This window comes from Gigantopelta aegis, chromosome 6, assembly GCF_016097555.1.
Source record: "Gigantopelta aegis isolate Gae_Host chromosome 6, Gae_host_genome, whole genome shotgun sequence".
NCBI classification, from domain to species: Eukaryota; Metazoa; Mollusca; class Gastropoda; order Neomphalida; family Peltospiridae; genus Gigantopelta; species Gigantopelta aegis.
The window spans coordinates 94,329,351-94,353,958 of NC_054704.1; the positions used below are offsets into that span (position 1 = coordinate 94,329,351).

General features: G+C 36.9%; 1 protein-coding gene across 1 annotated transcript in view; it reads right to left on the reverse strand.

Moving 5' to 3' along the window:
• LOC121374799 (transient receptor potential cation channel subfamily A member 1-like) overlaps positions 1-24,608 on the reverse strand; it is a 70,005-nt gene that overhangs the window by 5,145 nt on the left and 40,252 nt on the right. Inside the window, exons 9-24 of the mRNA XM_041501911.1 lie at positions 23,352-23,515; positions 18,946-19,110; positions 17,597-17,711; positions 15,320-15,486; positions 12,833-12,917; positions 12,245-12,304; positions 11,449-11,544; positions 10,728-10,798; positions 10,142-10,313; positions 8,863-8,952; positions 7,680-7,849; positions 6,579-6,708; positions 4,036-4,230; positions 3,615-3,683; positions 1,471-1,615; positions 833-905 (exon numbers count right to left, since the gene is read on the reverse strand). Of these exons, the coding sequence (XP_041357845.1) occupies positions 833-905; positions 1,471-1,615; positions 3,615-3,683; positions 4,036-4,230; positions 6,579-6,708; positions 7,680-7,849; positions 8,863-8,952; positions 10,142-10,313; positions 10,728-10,798; positions 11,449-11,544; positions 12,245-12,304; positions 12,833-12,917; positions 15,320-15,486; positions 17,597-17,711; positions 18,946-19,110; positions 23,352-23,515 (1,967 nt within the window). The remainder of the gene's footprint in view (positions 1-832; positions 906-1,470; positions 1,616-3,614; positions 3,684-4,035; positions 4,231-6,578; positions 6,709-7,679; positions 7,850-8,862; positions 8,953-10,141; positions 10,314-10,727; positions 10,799-11,448; positions 11,545-12,244; positions 12,305-12,832; positions 12,918-15,319; positions 15,487-17,596; positions 17,712-18,945; positions 19,111-23,351; positions 23,516-24,608) is intronic.

The following is a 24,608-nucleotide window of genomic DNA, read 5'->3' on the forward strand; positions in this document are numbered from 1 at the left end:
CAGTGTATAGATGGGAATGTCTCAAGTCAAGAGATACACCTACCTCTGTTTCTCTCTGTAGAGTTCAGTGTATAGATGGGAATGTCTCAAGTCAAGAGATACACCTACCTCTGTTTCTGCTTGTAGAGTTCAGTGTATAGATGGGAATGTCTCAAGTCAAGAGATACACCTACCTCTGTTTCTGCTTGTAGAGTTCAGTGTATAGATGGGAATGTCTCAAGTCAAGAGATACACCTACCTCTGTTTCTGCTTGTAGAGTTCAGTGTATAGATGGGAATGTCTCAAGTCAAGAGATACACCTACCTCTGTTTCTCTCTGTAGAGTTCAGTGTATAGATGGGAATGTCTCAAGTCAAGAGATACACCTACCTCTGTTTCTTCTTGTAGAGTTCAGTGTATAGATGGGAATGTCTCAAGTCAAGAGATACACCTACCTCTGTTTCTGCTTGTAGAGTTCAGTGTATAGATGGGAATGTCTCAAGTCAAGAGATACACCTACCTCTGTTTCTGCTTGTAGAGTTCAGTGTATAGATGTCAAGGATACACCTACCTCTGTTTCTCTCTGTAGAGTTCAGTGTATAGATGGGAATGTCTCAAGTCAAGAGATACACCTACCTCTGTTTCTCTCTGTAGAGTTCAGTGTATAGATGGGAGTGTCTCAAGTCAAGAGATACACCTACCTCTGTTTCTGCTTGTAGAGTTCAGTGTATAGATGTCTCAAGTCAAGAGATACACCTACCTCTGTCTCAAGTCAAGAGATACACCTACCTCTGTTTCTGCTTGTAGAGTTCAGTGTATAGATGGGAATGTCTCAAGTCAAGAGATACACCTACCTCTGTTTCTGCTTGTAGAGTTCAGTGTATAGATGGGAATGTCTCAAGTCAAGAGATACACCTACCTCTGTTTCTGCTTGTAGAGTTCAGTGTATAGATGGGAGTGTCTCAAGTCAAGAGATACACCTACCTCTGTTTCTGCTTGTAGAGTTCAGTGTATAGATGGGATGTCTCAAGTCAAGAGATACACCTACCTCTGTTTCTGCTTGTAGAGTTCAGTGTATAGATGGGAGTGTCTCAAGTCAAGAGATACACCTACCTCTGTTTCTCTCTGTAGAGTTCAGTGTATAGATGGGAATGTCTCAAGTCAAGAGATACACCTACCTCTGTTTCTGCTTGTAGAGTTCAGTGTATAGATGGGAGTGTCTCAAGTCAAGAGATACACCTACCTCTGTTTCTGTCTGTAGAGTTCAGTGTATATATGGGAATGTCTCAAGTCAAGAGATACACCTACCTCTGTTTCTGCTTGTAGAGTTCAGTGTATGTATAGATGGGAATGTCTACACCTACCTCTGTTTCTCAGTTCAGTGTATAGATGGGAATGTCTCAACATTAGCTGATGTTGACCTCGTGGTTTCTGTAACTTTGTAGAGTTCAGTGTATAGATGGGAATGTCTCAAGTCAAGAGATACACCTACCTCTGTTTCTGCTTGTAGAGTTCAGTGTATAGACTAAAGGTTTTAGGATGTGCCGATTTGTCTTTCCTATTCTCTGCGACTCTCTGCCCATCTTCGCCAACAGTACTGCAGGCATTTTGCGTTCTATGTCAGTATGCAATTCCACCTGCGTGCAGTGATAACAAGACATGTTAGAAAACACTTTTAGAAATACACTTGATATTTTAGTTGTGCTGTCTTGGTTGCAGCATAAATTGAGATTCATAATAATGATCGGTATCAGTATTTGTTTCCCAAATAACTCATTGTATTCATTGACCTTGCTATTGTCATGTCCAGTAGGATATGCGTAAGAATGAAAACAAACTACATCAGATTTCTTATATTATAAAATATTCTAAATATGATTATTCTAATTTTAAGCGATTTCCAATATGTTTCTCATTACTGTAATTGATAATTGTATTGTTTTGTTGTTCAGTTTTAGATATAAATACCTATTTACAAAACTTTATAGTCAGCACGTTTGTCACTAACATTCTGTCATGCTGCCAACACGGACACACATCTCGTGCGATGTAGTGAAAGAACGTACAATCGTTTGTTTAAAGTTAAATAAGTATACTTCTGATAGTTTAGTGATCAAATATGCTGTGATTTGGAATTTGGTTTTATGATTAATTAAAAGAGACAAACGAATACAATTAACAAAAGACATATAACAGGATCGTAAGAACAATATCTGGAGTGGGTGCACAATCTAGGGGGGGGGGGGGGGGGGGGCATTAGCCAGATAGTTTTCTGTCTTTATTTGAATTATCTACAGGCTGGTAGGTACTGGGTTCGGATCCCAGTCGAGGCTTTTTAATCCAGATGTCGACTCCAAACCCTGAGTGAGTGAGTGTTCCGCAAGGCTCAATGGGTATCTGTAAACCACTTGCACCGACCAGTGATCCATAACTGGTTCAACAAAGGTCATGGCTTGTGCTATCCTGCCTGTGGGAAGCGCAAATAAAAGATCCATTGCTGCCTGTCATAAAAGAGTAGCCTATGTGGCGAGACGGGTTTCCTCTAAAAAAAAACAGTGTCAGAATGGCCATACGTTTGACGTCCAATAGCCGATGATAAGATAAAAAAAAATCAATGTGCTCTAGTGGCGTCGTTAAATAAAACAAACATTTTTACTTTTTATTTGAATTAGTACAACACAACAAAGGCCGACCCCACCCACCCCTGGTTCCTACAGGCTTGTATAGCCCCCATTTCTCGTCTCTGGTTAAAAGATGAAAATATTTAAAACATTGAACTATGTTCTGATAAACTCAGTCTACAACGATTTCATGTCCAAAGTCATTGAGTTCAAATAGATTTTAAGTAAGGATAAAACAACAACAACAACAAAATCGGCAGTCCTCTCCCAAGATGAATCGTGGTTAAAGCATCACTAAAAAAACCGGACGTTTGGGTTTAAATGTTTCAATACAACAATAGTGGTAGTCTACTCACCAGAGTTTGTAAACATGACTTCGAATACATATATGCGCTTGCTTGATGCGCGGTCGGTTTGGGATCGATCCCCGTATGTGGGCCCATTGGACTATTTCTTGTTCCAGCCAATTCACCACGACTGGTATATCAAAGACCGTGGTATGTGATATCCTGTCTGTGGGCTGGTGCATGCAAGATATCCTTGGCTAATATCCTCTCTAATTCTACATGTTAAAATTGCCAATTGTTTGACATCCAATAGCCGATGGTTAATAAAACAATGTGCTCTAGTGGTTACAGGCGTTGTAAAACAAACAACGTTAAAGATTTTTTTTTTTAATTGAAAAACATTTTTTTGTATTTTTTTTTGTATTCATAGAACCCATTTACACTTGTATCCAATAGTCGACAATTAATAAATAAATGTCCTCTAGTGGTGTCGTTAAACAAAACAAACTTTTAACTTTGGCTGTTATTTAATATATATATGTTACAAGACAAAAACGTTTGCGAACTGTTTTGACTGGTTTCCGAAGTGGTCATTCTTTTTAACAAGAAGCGCATAAAACCAGTCTGGCGGACGTTTTTCTGCTCGGTCTTGCTGAACTCGGCACTGATATGATAGACTGCAGATAAAATTAGGTTGTAACTTGTAAAACTACCATCAGTAGGCCTACCTGCATAGCAAGCCTTTTAAGGCGTGCATCCCTCTGAACAGCGACAATATCTCCAACAGCCAAACCAATCTGAAAAGTAAGTAATTTATATATTACGAACGACCAAACATTTATTTTAACTATTAGCATAATATTTAAGGAAACCTACCAGTATTAGTTTTCTTTTCCATAAATATTATGTATTTCCGTTTCTTTTGGAAAATAAACGTTTCTTTCTTTACAAGCAATAACCATATTTCACAAGGTACGTGTATCCAAAAAAACAACAAAAAACAAACAAACAAACAAACAAAAAACAACCCAAGCATAACAAAAAAAAAAATATATATATATATATATATATATAATAAAAAACAACAAAAAACCGTGCCCTTGGAAAACGGTTCTAAGAGAGTGCAAGTGTCGTGCGACATTAACGTACCAAAAGATTCATCAGCAGGATTGGCATCAGCAGTATGAAGACGGCCAGGAAAGCCAGGGTGGTGTTACTGAAGTGCAAGGTCCGGTCAGAGTCGTCGTTGTAGGGCCCGTTGAATGATTCCATATAGTCCAACTCCAGCATCATGGTGGCCGTACGAAAGAACGACAGGCCCGGGTTGCGGTAAGCCTTGCTCTCCTTCAAATCAGAGTTAGGATGTTCAGTACATTATAACCAGCCGGTAAAACACTGGACAAATAGCTCTCAACCAGAACTGGTTATGTCGGTGCTTTGCCAAAATAACTAGTTTGCTATGTTGTATCTTTCTTCTTCTTTTTTCTTTCTAGTTTTAAATGAAGCTTTTTACATATATATTAGGAGGTATGAAAAACTGAAAAATTGGGGATGGATGAAAATGTTTTGTTTTTAGATTTTTCAAATTTTTTAACAATTAATTTGTTCCCTGAAATTCATGACATAACCAGATCTGTTTATTTACCCTCAGTGTATCATATATACGATAAAGGGTATGGATGTGATTTGTATTCAACTACATGTATTTAGATTTCCGCATGGAATAACAAAAATGAAGAGAAATATTTGAAACAAGACCGCATCCTTTCAATGTTTGAAATCTGAACGAACAAACTGTTACCAGTTCGTACGTATGAAGCAGAGCAGGTCCAAACGATTGTAAGATGATATCGTGATTGGGATGCACACATGAATCGCCGTCAATATGGTGACGATGTCTCGTGTTAGGGAACGTTGAATAGACCTTGTTTCATCTGTGGCGTTCATCAAAACCTCGACCTCGATAGTACAATAGTGATTAAGCCATCCTACTTAAGAATGGTAGGCATTGGGTTCGCATCTTGGTTCCAGCTCTCACTCAAAACGAGTTTAACGATTTATTAATTTTACTATTATTATTATTATTTATTATTATTCATTTTATTTTTTATAAATGAAAACCCAACCAGTGTATGTTTGTCGTGCTGGGGTGTCGTTAAACATCCATTCTATCTATTAACGATTTATTAAGTAGGCATACGCCACTACAGTGATTTCTCCCTTACTAACCACCAATCCACTGCTGTACACCTCAGCTAATTGGAGTGTATGTTTAAACCATAATTGGATGTAAGCACCAAAAATAACTTAACATGAAATGAGCACACAGTACCAAATACAAAGCACATGTCAGGTATATTCTGATTTTCTAGATGATAATTGTACATTAAAGTAACATACTGGTATAGAAAGGTCACTTTAATAGCAGATAGTATCCATGTCTGCTCTTTGTTCCACTATCAGAAAAAAAAAGAAAAAAAGTTTTATTTAACGACGCACTCAACACATTTTATTTACGGTTATATGGCGTCAGACATATGGTTAAGGACCACACAGATTTTGAGAGGAAACCCGCTGTCGCCACTACATAGGCTACTCTTTCCGATTAGCAGCAAGGGATCTTTTATTTGCGCTTCCCACAGGCAGGATAGCACAAACCATGGCCTTTGTTGAACCAGTTATGGATCACTGGTCGGTGCAAGTGGTTTACACCTACCCATTGAGCCTTGCGGAGCACTCACTTCCACTATCAGCTGCTGCTTTTTAAGATCTTCTAGCATTGTGAAATATGCATCTTTTGGAATTAACACTTTTCTACAAACTTTTTGTAAGGCTCAGTTTTAAAATTTATCTTCATAGGACTGTACTGGTTGCAACAGAAGAACTTTTGAGTAAACCCCAGAAACATGTTTAGTTTTATATAGATGAAAGTCATTTGGTCACAGATTTGTACTAAAGGATTAGAAGAAGCCACTGAACGTAGCCATATCTTAATCCATTTGCTTATATAAACATAAAGCAAGGCTAGGTATGAGAATAAACCAGCGAACCATTACAACTGAACAGGGATGAAAAGAAGCTCCTAGATAACAAGACATCAATAATATAACAAATTCTGTGTTGTTTGTTTAAGAATAAACCAGAGAAACATTAATTACCAGAACCTTTTGTTTGTAATATAGCAGATTCTGTGTTGTTTGTTTAAGAATAAACCAGAGAAACATTAATTACCAGAACCTTTTGTTAGTAATATTCAAGTGGTATTAAGCATATTTTCTATAATTAATATTAAGTAGTATTTTAAATCGTATAATCAATATACTTATCCTTGTTTGTTCTTAAAATGTGATTGTATCAATATTTAAGACCAAAAGCCTGTATACGAGTGTTAACAATAAGACTTGAATCATTTTAGTCATTTTGCGTAATGGCTGGCGATGATTTTCAGTCATTTCGTGAAATGACTGATTCCTCGAAATGACTGATTTGTTTACGCGCATTACTGGTTTCACAGATTGACTGTAACATATACATACACAAATATCCTATGATACACTTATGACTGGCTAAATTGTTAATTATTTTATTATCTTACATTATGTTACCCTGATTGTTATGTTAGGTTATGATGCCGTTTTCTATATTATACTAGACAATATGCATGACATTGTTATTGTTGTTTATTAGTTTACCTCTTTTCCAAGAAGCATGAAGAAGGCGAGTCCAAACGCTATAATGAGAATTGAAAACACACACAGAACCTGAATTAAAGTGCGCAGAATCTCCAGAAACATCACCACATAGATGCCAAAGAAATCAAACCTGAAAAAGACAAATGTGGCACAGGAATTAAGTAATATACTTATTAAATTACCATTAGAATGTGGTCGGATGTAAGATTTTTCTAGGGAGTGCAACATCAAACAAAGTATACACAATATCCCAAAGTGCATTGAAATGCATTGTACATGTATATAGACAATCGTTCTAAGAAGCACCCGAAGACCCAGATATTATCATCCCACCAAGTAAAACAATACTGTATTCATCCTTTAAATACTTGATTTTCAAGGCACTTCCATGTTAGGAAGTGCTAACACATACTGCCCCTTGGGTCCGCGCTTGAAAAGAGGATAGTTCACAATAATTAGTGTTATAGCTGTGGAAGTAAGTTAAAACATGTTCGGTTGAGGTGCGAAGGCCGTATATACGAAAGAACCCCCTCGGTAAACCTAATGTTTTGTCCCGTCCCATCCAATAAATCATAATTTGTACATTGTGGTATGTGTTGTCTGTGGGAAAAGACCAAACCAATGCTTTCTGATTGGTTTATCAAAGGGCGTGGTGTGTGCTGTACTTTATTTTAAGAAAGTAAATTAATTTATGGTTGTTTTAAAGGAACAGTGCTGAGTTTGTTGCCGACTAATAAAATATTTTAATGACTACAGTTTAGGTACATACTGAATATTGTTTGTTGTTTAGAATATAAGTGTCTGTATATTCAATGTGTTTCTGGTCGTCCTAATGTTCGTAAGCAGCTCAAATTGGTTTAGTCTCTCAATGATTTTGTACTCACGAAACAATATAGACAATAGTGAATAATAGTACAAACACTGGGACGATCAGAAACACCTTTTAATATATAACCACTGATATTCTATACAGGATAATGTGTCCAATGTGTAATCTTAGTCACTAAAACATATCTGTTAGTCGGTAACATCTTAACAATGACAACAAACAGAGGACTGTGTCGTTAATCAGACAACATGTGAACCAAACTACGTCCATACCGCTGCAGAAAGACCAGGGCGTTGAACCAGGCGAGGAAAATGACCACCGCTCCTGATTCCCACTGCCAGTGAAAAGCCATTCCGAACAGAAAGGGAGCCGCGAACACCAGTGTCAGGACATACAGGGACCACTCGAGCAGGTTTTGCACGTCCATGAAGTATCTAGCTTTCTGAAACAGATTCAGCAGTCTCATTTTACTTACACACAGTTTCAATGAAAGCATGCCTTTTTTCAGCTTAACTCGTATTGATTCTACACATATTTCAGATTTCCCTAATTGTCATTATGCTTACAAAAGTAATTTTAGCTGCACCACGAAAGTCTCAATGATAGCTTTACATCAATGTGTTTTAAAACCCAATAAAAACAAACAAAATATCTGAATGATTAAACCATTAAAATGTTCAAAATCATATACACTGTATCTGCAAAAGACAGAGTCAAAATAATATTTTGACAATTTCACTATTCTCGTCAATCAAAGTCAAGTGTTTCGCCTATAGGAGGACTGCCACTTCTCAATACATTACATATTTCATATTTTCCTGTAGGAGGACTACCAGTTTCAAGACTGGTTACATAAATCTGAACTTGCTCAAAGGTTATTTAAATGGTTGTGATGACGTATAATCATGAATGACCGTCCAAACAAGGATAATATCAACGTAAAAGAAAATACAGGACATAGCACAAGACATCTTTTTGGTTTGTGAAAAGTCATATTGAGAAACGGATCTAAATGTTCACCATAAAACATCTTGAAAATCTTCGCGAATCCTTGATTTTACTGATTTGATACTTTCAGTGCCACCTAGGTATAATATGGGTTTTTTCCCCAAACAAATGATGACCAAAGGCGGAACAGAAAGACACGTTCCTCTGGTCCATAAATGAATCCAATTTTCTAAAACCATATACAGATTTAGTTATGGTATATATGCAGAGGTCGAAATACTGCACCGCGGACCGGCAAATATTTTGCGTTTATACTTTATGATCATGTTTGATCTGGAAGGTTTTGATTCGGTCCGATAGAATGTGTAGCTTACTGGATCGATTGTTTTGGCAGGAATTTCAGTCGATTTCAACCTTTGATGTCATATCAATTATGGTCTAACCATTTTAGTTGTACACCATGCGAATCAATAACGTTTTACGTAAAATTAAAATTGTGTCACGTACCTGGCTAACAATTTGAACTACTTCCTTGATAATATTCAGTACGCTGTATATTGTAATAATCCATAGCGATATGGTGTAGAACGTACTAAACTGGAAAACAAAACAAATAAAATATCATTCTACACCAGTTTTACGCCACACATTGAACTGGTATATCATTTAGGGTATGCATGAATTAATTAATTAATGTATTAACTAATGTTTAACGACACCCCAGCACGATAAATACATCGGCTATTGGGTGTCAAAACTATGGTAAAGGCAAAACATTAAGTGACGATCAACATTAATATAAACAATCAGGAGTTAAATAAAAACACAGTGTAAAGAATTGCAAAAAATTGAAATATCACAGATAGGTAATATTAAAACATAGAATAAAATTCAGTATCACGAAGAAACTGCAAAAAAATTTCAGGATAGAATCGAAATTATTCCATCAAATTTCTTAGTCCGCATCTTAATAGATGCAATAATCCAGTATTTGTTCTGCCACTTCCAAATATGCTGAAACCATCTCGCCAATTAATTAATAAAATGTTTTAATAGCACGTTTTGTCTTTGGGTTTGACGAGGGTCGTGCAGAAAATTAAGTGATAGACGAACAAATAATTTCATGTATAAAATGGAGTTGAATATTTAGAACAGATATATATATATATATATATATATATATATATATATATATATATATATATATATATATATCCAATAATGCCAAAGGTAATTTCAATTCATACTTATAACCAATGATATGTCCTAAAAGAGAACGTTCACTACTAATAATACCAGTTTGTATTACACCATATTGATAATAAGTAAATACTGGTAATCTCGTTCTAAACACCATACAATATTGTTATATTTTAAAGCACTGTTTATTATATTTGAGTAATGCTGATATATAGAAGTAGATTTCAACAATAAAACAGTTATTCTCGACCAAAACAGTATCTCTGTATAATGGGCATTTTGCAAACTAGTGGTCGATTCCATCAATCTCTATCTAGTGCCTCGTCTGAAGGAGGACAGCCACTCTCCGGGAGATTCTTTACTGGAAAATGCATCATCCCTGCACCGCTTAGTTTAGACATTCTACACATGTCTTAGATCATGAATATCTGACATTGCATAATCGAATTATTAGAAAAGAGTCAGATAATAAATATTAGAACAGACGAAGCAATGACCTCTATATGATGATTCGAGTCTGATAAGAATGTAAGATGTATGTTTTTTAAACTGTTCACTAGACTGGATGTAATGGTGATCGATTTACCTTGTATCCTCCATAGAGATTTCCTCCCAGCATCTTCTGTGTATCATTATTCACCGACCACCCGTCATAGTGTTGAAGCGATTCATGGTTCACTATGAAGGCTGTCAGCAGACCGAGGTATGTCATGTATATAAACAGGTACAACGTGCAGAACCATTTGCCGTAGTCGTTCCTGAAGCATTTAACCAAATAATAGTATTGTCACATTTGCAGACATAACTTCATTGTGATGTTTTTTCCTCTCGTTTTTCTTTTTACTCTTGTGTGTTTGTTGTTGTGTTTTTGTGGGGTCTTTTGTGGGGTTTTTTTAAATATATATTTTTTGATGGTATTATTAATTTCGCAGTTCACTTTTGGAAAAAAATGTGCAAATAAATTGCTATATATTTAACTTTGTAATTAAAGTTTACCAATTAATTTGCAAATGTCAGTATATGTAATCATTACATCGATGATTTCAAATTTTGGTCCCATCCATTTGGTAGAGTTGGTATTGGTCAGAGATTAAATATTTTAGAAGGGGTGGGGGAGGGGGTCACAGAGATGCATTTAAAAATAATTTCATACCGGGCATACATGTACGTACCACTTAGAATTGAGGAGGTTGACACAGACAGGGTGTGACAAACATTCAACTCGCTCATTTTTCACCATTACCTGCAACAAGAAAGGAAAGGAATATTGGTTTAACGACACCTAATCGCATTTTAACATAAAATATAACTCACGGTTATTTCAACACATGTTCGAGAGAGAGAGAGAGAGAGAGAGAGAGAGAGAGAGAGAGAGAGAGAGAGAGAGAGAGAGAGAGAGAGAGAGAGAGAGAGAGAGAAGAAGAAGAAGAAATTCGTTGCCATCTCATAGGCAACTCCTAAAGTAAATCAATTTGCACTTTTCCATAGAAAGGACAGCACATACCATGGTGTTTGATGTACCAACCGTGTGACAACGGTTGGAACGGCACCCGTTACCTAGGAGATGAGGCATCCATTTTCTGAATGTTTCTAACAAACCGTTTTATGCAGCATTTATTACGTTTCTAATCTTTCTGCACGTGAAGTCTCTATTCCACAGACCCACCATACACACCTCTCTCTCTCTCTCTCTCTCTCTCTCTCTCTCTCTCTCTCTCTCTCTCTCTCTCTCTCTCTCTCTCTCTCTCTCTCTCTCTCTCTCTGTCTCTGTCTGTCTCTTTCTCTCTCTCTCACACAAACACACACACACACCACACACACACACACACACCTTCCTACGGGCCTAATGATCTGGCCGCGAATATCATGATTGATATAGGAGTTATAACTTACATTGAGCGGCAGCATGGGTGTGTAAGCTTCTCCCTTCCGTTTCTTCTCCAGTACAAACTCTAACGGACACTGTAAGTAGCTGTAGTTGTACTCCACCTGTAAAACAAAATTACATTTGAAATCGAAACTAAATTCGTCATGACAGTCTATTAAATACGGTGGTTTTCATCAAACATAGAGTATCATGTTCCACTGGAAGATGGTCTACCATATACTGACTACAAATGAGAATCGTGAAATTTTGATATGCAAATAATATGATTTGAGAAATATGTCCTCATCCCATACATTTTTCATTAAAATCATTGACCAGCTATAACCACATATTAATTATAAAATTATAATAATTTCTTTTAAATTAATATAAATTGTGTTGAATGTTGTTGTTTTTTTAGTTTTGAATAATGGTTCAAAAGAACATGACAATTAGTGGTAGGACGTAGCCCAGTGGTAAAGCGCTCGCTGTCTACGATCGATACCCGTTGATGGACCCATGGAGCTATTTCTTGTTCCAGCCAGTACCATCCCGTCAGTGGGATGCTGCATGTAAAAGACCTCTTGCTGCTGATAAGAAAGACTGACCCATTGCGTGGAGGCAGGGTTTGACTCTCTCATTATCTGTGTGGTCCTTAACCATAATATGTTAGACGCTGTATAAACATAATAAAAACGTGTTGACTGTGCCGTTAAATAATGCATCATTTCCTTCCTTCACACGATAACTCATTTATTGTGGGTGCGAATAGAAAAATTCATAATTTAGTTTTAATTCGTCTAAAATATCTATACACCTTACATAATAGTCTTTGCTCTTGCTGTCATGAAGAGATTGTTGTTGACATCGGTCAAGCACAGCCTTCAAAGAGAATATTATAAGATGCATAATAAAACTATTGATATTTAACACGAAGTGTAGAATCATCAGCATCATCAGATATTGCAAAGAATTATGGGTATAAAAGTAACACAATGTATATAAAATACATGTACAAAAGAGTGCACAAAAGGTGTAATATTAAATCATATATTATAAAAAACTGACCCGAACGACTAACAGTTACTGTGTTTTAAATCGTATCTTCCTACAAGATATAGCTGAAGGGATGTTATGATATAATCGTTACTTATCACGTGGCATGTGTGAAAACATGTTATTACAAGTGAATTTGAAGATTTAACGTCATGACCTTGCAGCGTGCTTACTTTATATACATCGTTTCGAAAACTGATTACATTATTGTATAAATCATGATATAGACAGTCACTCCTGCCCACCCACCCCCCCCCCCCCAAAAAAAAAAAAAAAAAATAATAATAATAATAATAATAAAGAAGAAAGAACGGAATTACCAACACCCTAAAGATAGCACGCAAACCACCTTACCATGCAGACCTCTGGTAACTGTGTAATAAGTCCCAGCATAGGACATCCGTAAGGTCCAGAACATATATTCATAACATCTTCCCATCTGCGAAAAAGAAATAGTTACACATTTTATTATATCATAATTTTTCATAATGAGGTATATTGTTTAACACATATCTTTCTCTGAATGACTATAGGATTTTATGCAGAAATGCATTGCACAACAGTTTAGTCAATATGAATAGATTCTAGTAATTGAAATGATACTCTCATACACGTTCAAGAGATAATGTTCGTTCCCAGTATACATTGAAGAACACGTTTGAAAACTGTGATTGGCTGCAATACGGTGACGACTGTATGGACTAATAACGATTGAAATTGATTTCTCTGTGACGTCTAACGTAGCCGAAACTGATTACTCTGTGACGTACACGTTAACAAGATTTAGTTGGAAAGGGCATTTAAATTTGTTTCAAATCTGTTTTTTGAGGAAATGTAAGAAATAGAACAATATATTTATGTTCATTAGATACTTTTTTATCGTCCACCTCGTGGTTTAAAATCGTATACAACACGTATTCTCTCATGTTTTAAAACAACTCGTGGTTTAAAAACGTATACAACACGTATTCTCTCATGTTTTCAAACAACTCGTGGTTTAAAAACGTATACAACACGTATTCTCTCATGTTTTCAAACAACTCGTGGTTCAAAAACGTATACAACACGTATTCTCTCATGTTTTAAAACACCTCGTGGTTTAAAAACGTATACAACACGTATTCTCTCATGTTTTAAAACAACTCGTGGTTTAAAAACGTATACAACACGTATTCTCTCATGTTTTAAAACACCTCGTGGTTTAAAAACGTATACAACACGTATTCTCTCATGTTTTAAAACAACTCGTTGTAAGATATGTGATATCTGCCGGCAACTCATGTAATATTCTCTGTCTATTATGTATGTTTTTACAGAATGAAAAACATCAAAAATATATCCGAATTCAACAACTTTCAAACTTTTGTAAACCTTAATTGCAATCTTAGCTGCCATGCTGCTATATCTCATATTATTATTATTATTATTATTATTATTAGTAGTAGTAGTAGTAGTAGTAGTAGTAGTAGTAGTAGTAGTAGTAGTAGTAGTAGTAGTAGTAGTAGTAGCAGTAGCAGTATTGTTAGTATCAGACTATTATGATTCTTATGATTGTGATTATAAATATTATTATTATTATTATTATTATTATTATTATTATTATTATTATTATTTCTAGATTATCATGATTCTTCTTCTTCTTCTTTTTATTATTATTATTATTATTATTATTATTATTATTATTATTATTATTATTATATTGTTATTTGCTGGTATCTGAACATCAATTACTGGTTCAAACTTACAATCTTACCTTTTAGTCATAAGTAAAGACGTTATTATAATGTTACAGGCATTCCGAGGGCAGATCCAGAAAATATTTTAGGGAGAGAACCAAGAGCAAAGGGACACACGAACTAACTCTTGGAAAGGGAACTGGAAGTCTAGCATTGTTTAAATGAAAATTGTAAACAAATTGTTAGAAAAGGTGCACTTGATTTGTTAAGTGGGAGACATGTCCCCTGGTCCCGGTTCATGTATTCTAATGTTATTATATCACAGCTTGAGAGAGGTCATTAGATTGTTTAGTTCTTCACAGCATGGTGCAATGATATTTTAAAACATAAAGTCACCTGGATTTGTACATAAAATAGCAAGCCAATTAACCGTAGTTAAAAATGTGTACTGTCAAGCACTCGGTTCGAAAGTTCTGAAGGGCTCAAACGTAACGACGGCACCGACGGTAATTGCCGTAGTTGCGATATGAAATACCGTATAACAGGGTGGGTTTTTTGTGTCTGTGTATGTATATGTGTATGTGTATGTGTGTGCATGTTTGTGTGTGTGTCTGTATGTCTGTCTGTGTATGTATGTGTGTATGTGTATGGATGGGTGTGTCTCTGTGTGTATGTGTATGGTGTGTGTGTGTGTGTGTGTGTGTACGTGTGTGTGTGTCTGTCTCTGTGTGTGTATGCGTGTGTGTCTGTATGTGTGTGTGTGTGTGTGTGTGTATGTGTGTGTGTGTGTATGTGTGTGTGTGTGTGTGTGTTGTTGTTGTTGTTGTTGTTGTTGAAGTTTATGGGTTTATTTGTTGTTGTTGGTTGTCGTGTTCTGCCGCTGGATATATATTATTGCCGTCGGTTGAAGTGATAAGGTTTTGGGGGTTTTATTTTTGCAAAAATTACCGCTTTAAAATTGCCGTAGGTGAGCATTTTGCCTACGCCAGAAACATTTCAAAATTGTCGGAAGTAACAAATGCTTAAATCTGAGCCCTTATATTTTGTATAAAGCTGGAATGTTGTCGTAAAACAGTTGTATTTGAAACGTTGTGCACAAAGATGTCGTTCAATACGTTATTTTTATCATACGTTCTAGGGGGGAAAAAACATTCTCTTACGCTACCTGTCATGGGCAACAACTGCCAAAGCAGCATCTGCCTGCTGGTTTTCCAAAAGGTAATCAAAGAAGGATCTGTCGTCGTTGTTTTTGGTAATCACCGCTCCAAGAGTTAGCAAAAGCGTCACTGCTGTCGATCGACCATTTTGCGCTGCGACATGCAAAGCAGTATCCTGGAACAAAAAGAAACCAGAAATATAAAACAACGTAGTACCAGGCAATCCTGCTGTAGCAATGCCATTACGAAAGTTAAGAATTAAAGTTTGTTTTGTTTAATGACTCCACTAGAGTACATTGATTTATTAATAATCGCCTATTGGGTGTTAAACATTTGGTAATTTCGACATAGTCTTAGAGAGGAAACCCGCCATATCAGGCCATTCCAATCCTAACATAACCATTGGGGAAGGCAGAAAAATACGAAACAATGCACAATAATATTGTTATTGAATTGGGTCATTGGCCTTGGTTTAAGCCCCAGTCACACTGTCAGGTATTTAGGGCTAGGTATTACTACGTGGTTTAAGCCCCAGTCACACTGTCAGGTGTTGAGGGCTAGGTATTACTACGTTGTTTAAGCCCCAGTCACACTGTCAGGTGTTGAGGGCTAGGTATTACTACGTTGTTTAAGCCCCAGTCACACTGTCAGGTGTTTAGGGCTAGGTATTACGTTGGTTAAGCCCCGTCACACTGTCAGGTGTTTAGGGCTAGGTATTACTACGTTGTTTAAGCCCAGTCACACTGTCAGGTGTTGAGGGCTAGGTATTACTACGTTGTTTAAGCCCCAGTCACACTGTCAGGTGTTTAGGGCTAGGTATTACTACGTTGGTTAAGCCCCAGTCACACTGTCAGGTGTTTAGGGCTAGGTATTACTACGCGTTTTAAGCCCCAGTCACACTGTCAGGTGTTTAGGGCTAGGTATTACTACGTTGTTTAAGCCCCAGTCACACTGTCAGGTGTTGAGGGCTAGGTATTACTACGTTGTTTAAGCGCCAGTCACACTGTCAGGTGTTGAGGCTAGGTATTACTACGTTGTTTAAGCCCCAGTCACACTGTCAGGTATTTAGGGCTAGATATTACTACGTTTCACACCCCTACGGATTGCCAACTTTTTGCCGCGTTTGGTATATGCTACGTATATCAAACGAAACGTGGCTGGAGCAATCATCATTACGTATGTAGCCGTATGTAATACATTTTCCTACGTATATTGCCGTTTTACTACGTTTTAAAAACGTAGTAATACCTAGCCCTCACTACCTGAGAGTGTGACTGGGGTTTTAGGTAAGAGGGCAGTTGTAATGGCTCCCTGTGGCCTCTTTCTGAAAATAGAAAATAAACCAGACGTTAATTCCACGTCAGAGCGCGAGTATAGGCAAACCGGGACCTTGTTCCGAATTGACCGGCCTCGATGGCGTCGTGGCAGGCCATCGGTCTACAGGCTGGTAGGTTATGGGTTCGGATCCCAGTCGAGGCATGGAATTTTTAATCCAGATACCGACTCCAAACCCTGAGTGAGTGCTCCGCAAGGCTCAATGGGTAGGTGTAAACGACTTGCACCGACCAGTGATCCATAACTGGTTCAACAAAGGCCATGGTTTGTGCTATCCTGCCTGTGGGAAGCGCAAATAAAAGATCCCTTGCTGCCTGTCGTAAAAGAGTAGCCTATGTGGCGACAGCGGGTTTCCTCTAAAAACATCTGTGTGGTCCTTAACCATATGTCTGACGCCATATAACCGTAAATAAAATGTGTTGAGTGCGTCGTTAAATAAAACACTTCTTTCTTTGTTCCGAATTGCCCCGCTTTGACGTATATTATGCGGGCCGTTGGTAAACACATTACGTCTAGTTGATTAATAAAATATACTCAACAAATTTAATTAAGGACCACGGTCACGTTTTACCAAGCGATCTTAGCGCTATGATTACCTTAAGTATATAACGTAGTTATGCACTTAGGTGGACTTAGCGCTAAGATCGCTTCGTAAAAGGGAGCACAGTAGATATTTTTGTTAGTTTTTGCCAATGTTTTGTCATGTTAGCAAGTTTTGATGACTGCTGATTGCTAATAGTTGAGTAAATTTTGACCCGTGGTAAAAGCTTTGTATATATAAAGAAAAACGCCTAAAATATGCACTTAATTAATTTTGTTGAGTATAAAATCTTCGCCAGTTTTGTGACCAGTCTTGACCTGTATGTAATGTAACATATTTGGCCACTGACCTGTTTTAACAATCCATTTGTCGTTGAAACAAATAGTGTTTAAGCCATAAATATACATACTCCTTTTACGTTGGTTGCGTTCAGGAGATTGGAATGCACGTTCACCAACAAACGAATGCTTTGCGTGTAACCGTTCATCGCAGCATAATGCAGGGCGTTGTTACTCTCGTAGTCTCTGAAATGGTATGTGAAGTACTCATATCGAGGTTATAAAACATAACCCAACAAACAGACATAAAAAACAAACAAAAATTAAGGAAAAACCATAAGAATATGGACTGATTTTTAAACGATTTAAACAAAAAGCCCGAATCTGGATAACATTTGTTCGTATTAGCATTACTGTCAAACTGCTATATAGTGTTGTAAATTAATCACTACGCATTCTTTTATTGCAAACCAATATTGTGAGAAGAATGATGGAAATACATGGTGAAAAGGTTTCAGGCAAGCTAACTGTTACTGAACTTTAGGATTTTCTCCAGTACTGGGAAGAAATTTGTACCCCTCCCAAGCCCCCCGTCTCTCGTACGCTTATGGAAAAAACAAACCCCATAAAAAATAATATTTTAAAGAACTTGTAAATCACGTGAATCAGTTTGACTTGATATCTTTAGTGACACAGTGATATTGTGCCACATGATGTCAGTCAAAGTCTTCTATTGATTTTGTTCAGAACAATCGATCTCTATCAGCCATCAAGATCACAGCACATCTGGTAAATGTCTCGCCCGGATCTGAATTCCGTTCAACACAATTCGAACTTCTGTGAACAGGTATCAGAATAGTCACACTGACAAAGTTAGTGATGGATCAGTTGGAAATGTCTCTTGTAAAGGTGATTACAGAAGATATTGGCCACATGCAAGACCGACATGTGTCCGGTTCCATTGTCGTTTATGGTCGTTTATGTAGACGTCTTCGTTTTGCACGCTTAATACGCCAAATCTATGTAATATACGGTACCCTTTAAGAAACTATTTTGCCTGTCATGGACAGAACTCTCTGGCGAAGTCAGAGGTTGTGCCCACGACAGGCGTGCTTGGACAGTTTTCTGATGGAAGCATGCCAAAAATTATCCACACCCATACCCCACAAACTGTTTTGCACAAAGCATACAAAGTGAGTTTTAATGCATACTAGTTCAAAGACAATGCACAGAATAAACATAAAAGTGTTAGACACATTTACGGTATCCATGTTATCTTATGTTATGGTTAAAAAAAATATTCCATAAACTTTTCAGTAATTTTTATGTAATCTCTGTTTTAACAAGGGCTTCACAAAATACCTGTAATTCTTGCGATTTCCACAAAATCACTAAAAAGAGTGAAATCAGTGATTCATAATCTTACTGTGACTAAAATGAATCATATACAGTGTCATGCTATCAAGAACTATGTATATACCTGGCGAAAACTGCGCCCTTCTTCATGAGGAGACTGAGGATCTTGGTGTTGCCATTCATCGAGGCAACGTGTAGAGCCGTTCTACCCTTGGCATCAGTCTCATTGATAATATTTGGACCCTGTTCACTCTCCAGTAGACGTTTACATGTGTTTAATCGACCATACCTGGAACACAAAAACATCTCAATAGCTACATGTGAGTGGATGCGACTAGATTACACATTCTGCGATGGTTACAACTTACAAGAGCATATTTTAGCCTCGTATCAAAAAGTAATAACTACATCACTCTGTCCAGCTTAGCTATGTGGAATATGTTAACTAAAACAACAACATTCACATGCCAAACAAAGTTGTATGGCAATCATCACGGGGACATGTCAACACTATGGGTAGTCTGTTAAGAGGACTACAGGAAACGGCATGTAACGTATCTACTGTCCCTAGGGAAGTGCATATAAAATATTTCCTGTTGTGTTTTCGGTATGAATAGCCTATTTGGCTGCAACGGGTTTCCTCCTTCTCTCAATATCCATATGTTAGACACCAAACACATGCATTAAATATGCTGAGGTGTCGTTAAAGCAGCACTGTTTTCTTCTTCTGAAGACCAATCCGTATGTATTACTGCAGTATCCATATGTTAGACACCAAACACATGCATTAAATATGCTGAGGTGTCGTTAAAGCAGCACTGTTTTCTTCTTCTGAAGACCAATCCGTATGTATTACTGCAATATCCATATGTTAGACACCAAACACATGCATTAATATGCTGAGGTGTCGTTAAAGCAGCACTGTTTTCTTCTTCTGAAGACCAATCCGTATGTATTACTGCAGTATCCATATGTTAGACACCAAACACATGCATTAAATATGCTGAGGTGTCGTTAAAGCAGCACTGTTTTCTTCTTCTGAAGACCAATCCGTATGTATTACTGCAGTATCCATATGTTAGACACCAAACACATGCATTAAATATGCTGAGGTGTCGTTAAAGCAGCACTGTTTTCTTCTTCTGAAGACCAATCCGTATGTATTACTGCAGTATCCATATGTTAGACACCAAACACATGCATTAAATATGCTGAGGTGTCGTTAAAGCAGCACTGTTTTCTTCTTCTGAAGACCAATCCGTATGTATTACTGCAGTATCCATATGTTAGACACCAAACACATGCATTAAATATGCTGAGGTGTCGTTAAAGCAGCACTGTTTTCTTCTTCTGAAGACCAATCCGTATGTATTACTGCAGTATCCATATGTTAGACACCAAACACATGCATTAAATATGCTGAGGTGTCGTTAAAGCAGCACTGTTTTCTTCTTCTGAAGACCAATCCGTATGTATTACTGCAGTATCCATATGTTAGACACCAAACACATGCATTAAATATGCTGAGGTGTCGTTAAAGCAGCACTGTTTTCTTCTTCTGAAGACCAATCCGTATGTATTACTGCAATATCCATATGTTAGACACCAAACACATGCATTAAATATGCTGAGGTGTCGTTAAAGCAGCACTGTTTTCTTCTTCTGAAGACCAATCCGTATGTATTACTGCAGTATCCATATGTTAGACACCAAACACATGCATTAAATATGCTGAGGTGTCGTTAAAGCAGCACTGTTTTCTTCTTCTGAAGACCAATCCGTATGTATTACTGCAATATCCATATGTTAGACACCAAACACATGCATTAAATATGCTGAGGTGTCGTTAAAGCAGCACTGTTTTCTTCTTCTGAAGACCAATCCGTATATATTACTGCAGTATCCATATGTTAGACACCAAACACATGCATTAAATATGCTGAGGTGTCGTTAAAGCAGCACTGTTTTCTTCTTCTGAAGACCAATCCGTATGTATTACTGCAATATCCATATGTTAGACACCAAACACATGCATTAAATATGCTGAGGTGTCGTTAAAGCAGCCCTGTTTTCTTCTTCTGAAGACCAATCCGTATGTATTACTGCAGTATCCATATGTTAGACACCAAACACATGCATTAAATATGCTGAGGTGTCGTTAAAGCAGCACTGTTTTCTTCTTCTGAAGACCAATCCGTATGTATTACTGCAGTATCTATATGTTAGAAACCAAACACATGCATTAAATATGCTGAGGTGTCGTTAAAGCAGCACTGTTTTCTTCTTCTGAAGACCAATCCGTATGTATTACTGCAGTATCCATATGTTAGACACCAAACACATGCATTAAATATGCTGAGGTGTCGTTAAAGCAGCCCTGTTTTCTTCTTCTGAAGACCAATCCGTATGTATTACTGCAGTATCCATATGTTAGACACCAAACACATGCATTAAATATGCTGAGGTGTCGTTAAAGCAGCACTGTTTTCTTCTTCTGAAGACCAATCCGTATGTATTACTGCAGTATCCATATGTTAGACACCAAACACATGCATTAAATATGCTGAGGTGTCGTTAAAGCAGCACTGTTTTCTTCTTCTGAAGACCAATCCGTATGTATTACTGCAGTATCCATATGTTAGACACCAAACACATGCATTAAATATGCTGAGGTGTCGTTAAAGCAGCACTGTTTTCTTCTTCTGAAGACCAATCCGTATGTATTACTGCAGTATCCATATGTTAGACACCAAACACATGCATTAAATATGCTGAGGTGTCGTTAAAGCAGCCCTGTTTTCTTCTTCTGAAGACCAATCCGTATGTATTACTGCAATATCCATATGTTAGACACCAAACACATGCATTAAATATGCTGAGGTGTCGTTAAAGCAGCACTGTTTTCTTCTTCTGAAGACCAATCCGTATGTATTACTGCAGTATCCATATGTTAGACACCAAACACATGCATTAAATATGCTGAGGTGTCGTTAAAGCAGCCCTGTTTTCTTCTTCTGAAGACCAATCCGTATGTATTACTGCAGTATCCATATGTTAGACACCAAACACATGCATTAAATATGCTGAGGTGTCGTTAAAGCAGCCCTGTTTTCTTCTTCTGAAGACCAATCCGTATGTATTACTGCAGTATCCATATGTTAGACACCAAACACATGCATTAAATATGCTGAGGTGTCGTTAAAGCAGCACTGTTTTCTTCTTCTGAAGACCAATCCGTATGTATTACTGCAGTATCCATATGTTAGACACCAAACACATGCATTAAATATGCTGAGGTGTCGTTAAAGCAGCACTGTTTTCTTCTTCTGAAGACCAATCCGTATGTATTACTGCAATATCCATATGTTAGACACCAAACACATGCATTAAATATGCTGAGGTGTCGTTAAAGCAGCCCTGTTTTCTTCTTCTGAAGACCAATCCGTATGTATTACTGCAGTATCCATATGTTAGACACCAAACACATGCATTAAATATGCTGAGGTGTCGTTAAAGCAGCACTGTTTTCTTCTTCTGAAGACCAATCCGTATGTATTACTGCAGTATCCATATGTTAGACACCAAACACATGCATTAAATATGCTGAGGTGTCGTTAAAGCAGCACTGTTTTCTTCTTCTGAAGACCAATCCGTATGTATTACTGCAGTATCCATATGTTAGACACCAAACACATGCATTAAATATGCTGAGGTGTCGTTAAAGCAGCACTGTTTTCTTCTTCTGAAGACCAATCCGTATGTATTACTGCAATATCCATATGTTAGACACCAAACACATGCATTAAATATGCTGAGGTGTCGTTAAAGCAGCACTGTTTTCTTCTTCTGAAGACCAATCCGTATATATTACTGCAGTATCCATATGTTAGACACCAAACACATGCATTAAATATGCTGAGGTGTCGTTAAAGCAGCACTGTTTTCTTCTTCTGAAGACCAATCCGTATGTATTACTGCAGTATCATTTAAAGGCGGGATTTAGCTCAGTCAGTTGAGTGCTAGCTTGAGTCGCAGGATCGAACCACGTCGGTCGATCGATTCAACTGATTGGTTTTTATTGTTCCAGACGGTACATCACAAATGGTCAAATGCCGTAGTATGTGCTTTTTCGTCTGTGGGAAAGTGCATATAAAAGATCCCGTGTTGCATTTGGAAAAATATAGCGGGTTTCCTCTGGTGACTACATATCAGAATTACCAAATGTTTGGTATCCAATAGCCGATGATTAATTAATCAATGTACTCTAGTGGTGTTGTTAAACAAAACAAACGTTTACTTTTATTATCATTTAATCAGTTGTTGGAGCAAGGCATTGTACACTGTGTCACTGGTTCCAATTTGTTTGTACTGAATACAAGTGATTACAAATGTAAATATACCTTGCCTTATTGGTATTATTACTGACTGTATAATTCATGAAAAAGATAAGTATAAATCAGTGGAATTGATACAACTTGATCTGTATGTTCTTCTTTAACTAGTTCTATATGCTCGCTAAATTCAACTTACCGTGCCGCAAAATGGAATGGACTTTGTTTGTCGTTATTCTTGGTGTTGATGACTGCCCCCATGTCCAGGAGGTCATTGATGGCCATGAGGTGACCTTCCTTACTGGCGTAGTGCAGTGGCGTGCAGCCATAGTCGTCCTTCTCGTTCAGGTGGCACTTCACAAGCTACAAAGCAGTGGATTACAGGGTATTTCAAACACGCGTAACCCATGGATAAATGTTTAGCTTCTTTGTCAAAACAATAGTCGCAGCACGCGTGAAATGTGCGCCTGGTAAAAACCCTTTAGGTTATGAGTTCACAATGGTTAATTTTTGCTTAAAGGGACATTCTTGATTTTGCTGCATTGTAAGATGTTTCCGACTAATAATATATTTCTTCGATTAAACTTACATATTAAATATATTTTCTTGTTTAGAATATCAGTATCTGTATATTCAGTGTGTTTCTGGTCGTCTTAATATTTGTAAGAAGCCCAAACTGGATTTTGTTTTCAAATAATTTCATACATACGAAAAACAAATATTTTAGGAAATTAAAGGGACATTCCTGAGTTTGCTGCATTGTAAGATGTTTCCGACTAATAAAATATTTCTACGATTAAACTTACATATTAAATACATTTTCTTGTTTAGAATATCAGTGTCTGTATATTCAATGTGTTTCTGGTCGTCTTAATATTTGTAAGAAGCCCCAACTGGATTTCGTCTTCAAATAATTTCGTATGTACGAAAAAATACTTTTTTGGAAATAAAATGAAATTTAACCTACTATAAATATTAGAATGATCAGAAAAACGTTTAATATACAGCTTCTAATATTTATGCAGAAAAATATATTTGATATGTAATTACAATCGTTAAAAAGTCTCTGTTAGTTGATAACATCTTTAAAAATGCAGCAAACTCAGGAATGTCCCTTTAAATAAAATTTATCCTAGTAAAAATATTAGAATGATCAGAAATACGTTTATATACAGCCATTAATATTTTATACAGAAAAAAAATGGTATGTAATTACAATCGTTAAAAATTCTCTGTTAGTCGATAACATCGTTAAAATTGCAGCAAACTCAGGAATGTCCCTTTAAATTATCAAATTCACCACGTTTCTGCTAATTCCGATATTTGTAGTAGTTTAAAATGTATTTTAGGCATAACTTAGGAACGTAGGTCAGTGACCTGGTTATTTGTTTTGCTAATGGGACAATTTCGTCTTATTTAACGACACCATTACATCACATTGGTTAATTAACACCGG